Genomic DNA, 6,831 nt, shown 5'->3' with positions numbered 1-6,831 from the left:
AACTAATACAAAGTTAACCCAACACTACACAATAAATTACTAAATATCACTGACGATCGTATTTAAACAGAACGGATCGGTTATGTACCTCATTCCCATACTAGCAGTCTTAATACCTTGGGTTTTCTTGTGCCCATTAACTTCTGCTGTTACATAATTTTACATGCTTTTGAAGTTTGCAAAAGTCTTGGTTTTTATAATAATATTGTGATCACACTTATCAGTTGTTTGCTTTTGCGCAGTCAGTAAATATGGGTTTGAAGGCACTTTTGTCTGGATCAACTCCTGAGCATCAGTGATTACCAATTTACCATTCCCAAACAGGAGACTAATTGCATGCCCCGTCCTGCGAAACAATGAACACTCTCCTGCTTCTCAAACTGGTATGCTCACTCATTTTTCTAAACTTGCAAACCATCCTTTCCACAGACACATTAAGACGTAACCAAAGCTTCGATGATGGCATCACTTTAATATCCTCCAACCAAAGATTTGAATTTGGCTTCTTCAGTCCTAGTAATGGTTCTTCCGGAGATCGCTATCTGGGATTTTGGTACCACAATCTGCCTCTTACTGTGGTTTGGGTGGCCAACCGAAACCTCCCTATTCATGATTCATTTGGAAAGGTAGCTTTAAATGAAGATGGAGTTTTAATACTCTATAACCGCTCACTCGGTATCGTATGGTCGACCAATAATATACCCGTCGCGAGTGGTTTAACTCCAGTTCTGAAGCTATTAGATACAGGTAATCTTGTGATTAGAGATGATGGAAGAAACAAAACCATCTTCTGGGAAAGCTTTGATTTTCCAACTGATACACTTTTGCCAGACATAAAGTTGGGTTGGAAGTTGGATGTTGGATTGCAAAGGATCATTAGGTCCTGGAATAGCAGCGATGATCCCTCGGAAGGTGAGTACTGGTTTAGCCTGGATCCACCAGAAGCACCGCAGTTGGTTTTACGAAGTGGTTCACGAAAATTGTTCAGATGGGGTCCGTTTGATGGGAGCTCATTTAGTGGCAGCACTATGGCAGCAAATCCTTTGTTAAAGACTATGTTTGTTTACAACTCTAAAGAGGTCTACTTTAAATATGAGATCTTGGATGAGTCAATTTTATCTAGACTTGTGATTTCACATATGGGTTTAATTCAGTATTACACATGGAAAGTTAACATCAGTAAAGAATGGAACCTGTTGGTAACATTCGACAGTGATCCTTGTGATAACTATGCAACTTGTGGGCATTATGGGATCTGTTATTCATTAAGTAGTTGCAAGTGTTTGAGTGGATTTACTCCTGATTCACCGCTGGATTGGGGATTGTTTAGTTATTCAGGTGGATGTAGGAGAAAACATGAACTGAACTGTGGTCATGGTGATGGATTTGTGAAATATGGTGCCTTGAAGTTGCCTGATAATCCGATTGTTTGGGGATATTACACACGTCATGTATGTGAAGCCCAATGTTTGAAAAATTGTAGTTGTATGGCTTATGCTAATGTTGATGTTTACGGGAATGGCAGCAAATGTGTGGTTTGGATTGGTGATCTGGTTGATTTGAAGAACTTTCCCGATGGCGGGGATCAGCAGATTTTCATACGAATGGCGCACGCTGAATTACGTATGTCGTCTTTACTTTCTATATTCACATATAATTCTGGATTCTGCATTCTTGCATTTTTCAAAGCTTTACATGTCATTTTAAATTTTGGTTTACTGAATTTCTTAGAGTCCATTGCTAATGCTAAGAGGAAACGCATAACAGTAAAAATTGTGAGCGTACTAAGCGTTATTTGCGTACTACTTATATCCGGTGGTGTCATATGGTATCTTGGTAGGATAGTCCGGTATAGAAGACATGACAAAATAGGGCGGAGCTCTAAAGGTACTAAAGGTACTATTACAATCCACTCTATTAACATATATAGCTATAGTTACATTTTGTTGGAATCAAGATTATCTAAATGACTAATTACTATGATTTGTTTTGAGGATTCTCTACAATAACACTTTTCAATTTTCATTTTGCTCTCTTCAAAATAATAAACACTACAGGCTCTTTATTTCAAGCAGATAATATCAGTGTTTAATTTTCTTTTATTTTACTATTCATAGACTTCCATCTGCTTATAGTGTAACTGTGTGACAGCTCAACAAAGTGGGAGTTTTCGATATGTCGAAGATGATCAAGACTCTGGATTTCAATTACCTCTTTACGATCTTGAAACGATTTTTCTTGCCTGTAATGACTTTTCAGAAAGAAACAAGATTGGACAAGGCGGTTTCGGTTCTGTCTATAGGGTAATTCTTCACTAAGCATGTGTTTGTAGAACTGTTGAATAAAAGAGTTAAAGAGGTTCAATGAATGTCACTACTAAATTTAACCAGTTACTTTATAACTAAATAAACTATATTCATCTATTTGATGAATATAGTTTATTTAGTTATAAATAAAAGTAACCACACTGTAACTCTTACTTCTCATATCTATCTTTCCCTACATGAATTATGACCATACCTCTTTCTCATCCAATTCATGATCAAAGTGATATGACCGCTCAACAGAGTTCTTTTTGTTCTCCGGTTATTTGTGGTTCCTTGATGAACCTTCCCCTTCTATATAAATTGGCTAATTTTGTTCCTACTAAGTATTACCATGCAAAGAATTGTGTTTTATCATATGAACTTGAGCAAGTGGCTGCTATAGTGCTAATTATCTTTTGTGGATCACTTTCTTGTGATGCAGGGTGTATTATCAAATGGACAAGAGATAGCAGTTAAAAGGCTTGTAGAAAAGTCGATACAAGGTGTTGAAGAATTGAAGAATGAAATTATTTTGATCGCAAAGTTGCAGCATCGTAACCTTGTTAAGCTTTTGGGTTGCTGCATTGAAGGGGAAGAAACAATGTTAATCTACGAGTATTTGCCCAATAAAAGCTTAAACAACTTCATTTATGGTACATGCATCCCCATCCCCCAAAAATATGATGTTATGTTTGCTTTTAAATATTAATGTTTTAACAAATAGAAATCATTTAGTGTCATGGACCAAGAACAAGGCATCTTGTGTGATCTTGTGCACCATACATTGGGTGCTTCTATCACATGCCGTGTCATTGTGTAGCATATAATCGTGTGAATCAATAAATCAATCACATTATCCGTTTATTGAGTATTCAGTTTTCACGAGAATGACATATTCTTTTTTCTTAACTGGTTCTTTGCACACACAGATAAACCTACAAGAAAACAACTTACATGGAGAAAGCGCTACCACATCATTAAGGGTATCGCACGAGGTTTACTTTATCTTCATCAAGATTCAAGGTTGCGAATCATCCATAGAGATCTCAAAACTAGTAACATCTTACTAGATAGCGAACTGAATCCAAAAATTTCAGACTTTGGCATTGCTCGTATATTTGGAACGGATCAAATACAAGAAATGACAAAGAGAATCATAGGAACCTAGTAAGCTACCTTTCTGATGATCAATTTCATTTGGCTCTAATGCACTTAATTCTAGAACTAGAATATAGATGTTAATTAATCAAATCACTATTTAAATAATTTAATTTAGGAAGAATTACCAAAATAGACATTATTTCCCACCTCTTTGCTAATATAGGCAAGGACTTATAGCCCTCAAAAATAGGCGTATCCAAACCAACCAATAATGCAATGCCAAATAAGCTTAGCCTGGCTAAGAATGTTAGACTTTAGCTGGAAAAAGAACCTTGAAAATTACAATGGAGTCCAAAAAAACAACCAATCAAATTAATATACATGTAAAGCGCTGACTAAATTTTAGTTAAAAGCAGGGGTTAAATCTTGGCCTCCTTAGTCAATGTAGCTTATTAGGTGATGCCTGATTTTGGTTATTTTCATGATTTTCCCTTTAACCTATATCACCCCTATGTAAAAATTGCAACCAGTCGATCTGGTGTTATACTCTGGTTAACAAGGTTAAATCTTTCTAATCGGAGCCAATTGCTGCCAGATTTATGTCGTGTATCTCTTTCTATTGATGCAGCGGCTACATGTCTCCGGAATACGCAATGAATGGCCATTATTCTGTGAAATCAGATGTTTATAGCTTTGGTGTTATTGTGCTGGAAATTATAAGTGGCTACAAGAACTGGGCATTTCACCATCCTGATCATGATCTTAACCTCCTAGGACATGTAAGTTCTCTACACAACTAATCTATTTACATTGACTATTCCATTCTGAGTTGCTACTAAAGCCTGTTCAATACACCAAACTAAATCGAACGGTCCAACAATCGACCAAACTGGCCAGCCCAATCGGTTCATGTTATATGCACACAAGCAACAAAAAGTTATTTACAATGCATGGGAAAAAAAAAGCAAGACATAAAAATTAATCGCGACCTTATTAATACATACTTGAATTATCGATGTGTTGCTTAGTACTGTATATCCTTGTTATAATGATTGGATCCATTGATGATCAGAGATATGTTGTGACATATGCATCTGCTTTTATTGAGCTTGCTAAGTGTTGCTAGAATGGTTGGCTCAGGCATGGATGCTTTGGAACAGAAGACAACCATTGGAGATACTCGACCCTGTTGTACAAGATCCGTCTTATGGTGATCAAATTATAAGATGTGTTCATGTTGCTCTTTTGTGTGTGCAACAATATCCGGAAGATAGGCCAAAAGTGTCTACAGTATACGCCATGCTAAGTTATGAGAACATTGACTTACCTGAACCTAAGGAACCAGGTTTTTGCAAGGAAAGTTATACAAAGAAGCTTGATACATCAACTAGTGATTCAACTACAGCTAATGAAGTAACTATGACTACATTGGGTGGACGTTAACGTTATGCATGTGTATTTATTTTGGTGAGCACTTTTAACTTGTACCATAATCTAGGTCCGAAGTTCATATATATGTTGCCTGCAACATTTTGGTGTTGTCATGTTTATAGGACTTTCTACATAAGAAACATATTTTTTTAATGGCAACAACTTAATATTCTGGTGTCCCGGCCTAGGAGATTTAAATTCACAACGTAAAGAATTGGAAAGATCGATCTATTCAAACTTGGCATTGGCATAATAATAAAACTACTTCGCGTTACTAGATACAAAAAAGTAAGTTAGAAAAACAACTATAATCAATCATATTATTCAACTAGTGTAATATACATGATTCTAACTAGAAAACTGGATGTTATCACACTATCCTCTTAGACTCTTATATATGAGTTTACAAAGTAAAAGAGGTAAATAAGTATATGAAGAATTCCCAAGAAAACTACCCAGCTGGGACAGTACGATCCACTACTACATAAATGAGCAAAAGCGACCGAAAGTTGCGACCAACCAGAATGGTCGCAAAATTAGCGACCATATTTTCAACCGATTCCAAATGGTCGCAAAAGTAGCGACCAAAACAAAATCGGCCGCAAAATTAGCGGCCTCAAAACAAAATTGGTCGCAAAATAGCTACTGAAGTGTTCGGTCATTAATCGGTCGCAAATATAGCAACCAAAATTATTTCAGTTGCAAATGCGGTTGCTAGTTCTAAAAAATTAAAAATATATATAATGATTTGTGAAAAGTAAAATTTAAAGAAAGAAATTTTAATTTTGTCGCGGTCGCAGATTTATTGACCGAATTTGTTCGGTTGCAAAAATTAGCAACCATAACAAAATCAGTCCCAAAATTAACAACCAAATTATTTTGGTCGTTAAATCAGTCACAAATTTAGCTACAGAAACTGTTTCGGTTGTAAATATGGTTGTTAGTTTTAAAAACAATAATAAAAGAAAAAATATTATGTGGTCGCAAAAACGGTTACATAATCACTGACCAAAATTGTTCGGTCGTAAATATAGCCGCCGTTTTTTTAAAACTGAAATATAAAATAAAAGGAAAGTTAGTTAAGTTCACCTTAAAACGATCATAAATATAACTACCAAAATTGTTTCGGTCGCAAATGCAGTTGCTAATTTCAAAGAACTTTAAAAAAAACTAGCGGGCACAAGACGGTCGCAAAACGGTAACAAATATAGCGACTAATATAGTTGCGGTCGCAAATACAATCCCTGGTTTTACATAATAGTTTTGAAAGTAATAAAAAGTTACTGAATAATATTCATATATAATTTTGTAGTTTTGAAGTTATTGAACCACACACATGTTAAAGAGAACATTATTTAATAACTATTTGGCATCAACACAAAAACCAGAACTAAATATTCCAATCACAAAACAACTGTTCAATTCATGAGTAAAAGATACGAAACCACAATCCACCACATTCAGAATCACAAAATCTTTAAAACGACCCACCGCGGAGACGAAGGACCAGGAGGATGCTAGAATCTTTCTGGATGTTGTAGTCAGAAAGTGTTCTCCCATCTTCAAGCTGTTTCCCAGGGAAGATAAGGCGTTGCTGGTCGACGGGAACTCCTTCCTTATCTTGGATCTTCACCTTAACGTTTTCGATGGAGTCCGAGCTCTCGACTTCCAGAAAATTTCCTTTCCGGTCATTGTTTTAGCGGTGATCTGCATTGTACAAACAAAAGCAACTGATTATATTATTTTGATGGATTATTAGGGTTCTTGTAGAATAATACTGATTATGAATATAAAAAAGTGAGGGAATTCGGGTGTATTTATAGGCAAGGGTAGGAAGTTTTATCTTTTTATCAAGTATTCAATTTGATGTACATTATATTTGGTCACCGTTTCAACATATGTTATGCATATCTTTCTTTCAAAAAGATTAATTTTAAGATTTATGGATTTTAGTTTATTTCATTAACAACAATTCAGGATTTGGTTATTCTAT

The 6,831-nt window shown here is 35.5% G+C and overlaps 1 protein-coding gene across 2 annotated transcripts; it reads left to right on the top strand.

Annotated features, from left to right (window-relative positions):
- Positions 1 to 292: 292 nt before the first annotated feature.
- Positions 293 to 5,029, top strand: LOC143545806 (G-type lectin S-receptor-like serine/threonine-protein kinase At4g27290). 2 transcript variants are annotated; one of them, XM_077037620.1, is made up of 6 exons: positions 293 to 1,887; positions 2,152 to 2,303; positions 2,749 to 2,959; positions 3,236 to 3,473; positions 4,036 to 4,186; positions 4,548 to 5,029. In XM_077037620.1, the coding sequence occupies exons 1-6, from the start codon at positions 357 to 359 to the stop codon at positions 4,848 to 4,850; spliced, it is 2,586 nt and encodes an 861-aa protein (XP_076893735.1). In that variant the 5' UTR covers positions 293 to 356; the 3' UTR covers positions 4,851 to 5,029. The 2 variants fall into 2 exon arrangements, with proteins under 2 accessions (XP_076893735.1, XP_076893736.1); XM_077037621.1 differs by having other exon boundaries at positions 4,534 to 4,775.
- The last annotated feature ends 1,802 nt before the right edge of the window (positions 5,030 to 6,831 follow it).

Source organism: Bidens hawaiensis, unplaced genomic scaffold (genome assembly GCF_021521415.1).
Source record: "Bidens hawaiensis isolate Kalapana, Puna unplaced genomic scaffold, B.hawaiensis_p1.1 tig00014039_1, whole genome shotgun sequence".
Lineage (NCBI taxonomy): Eukaryota > Viridiplantae > Streptophyta > Magnoliopsida > Asterales > Asteraceae > Bidens > Bidens hawaiensis.
Note: the sequence above shows the minus strand (reverse complement) of the source record. Positions and strands in the feature narration are given on the sequence as shown.

Coding starts and splice junctions, on each gene's coding strand:
- LOC143545806 (XM_077037620.1), top strand. CDS start 357: ATGAACACTCTCCTGCTTCTCAAACTGGTATGCTCACTCATTTTTCTA. Junction 1,888..2,151: donor AATAGGGCGGAGCTCTAAAG/GTACTAAAGGTA, acceptor ACTGTGTGACAG/CTCAACAAAGTGGGAGTTTT. Junction 2,304..2,748: donor GTTTCGGTTCTGTCTATAGG/GTAATTCTTCAC, acceptor CTTGTGATGCAG/GGTGTATTATCAAATGGACA.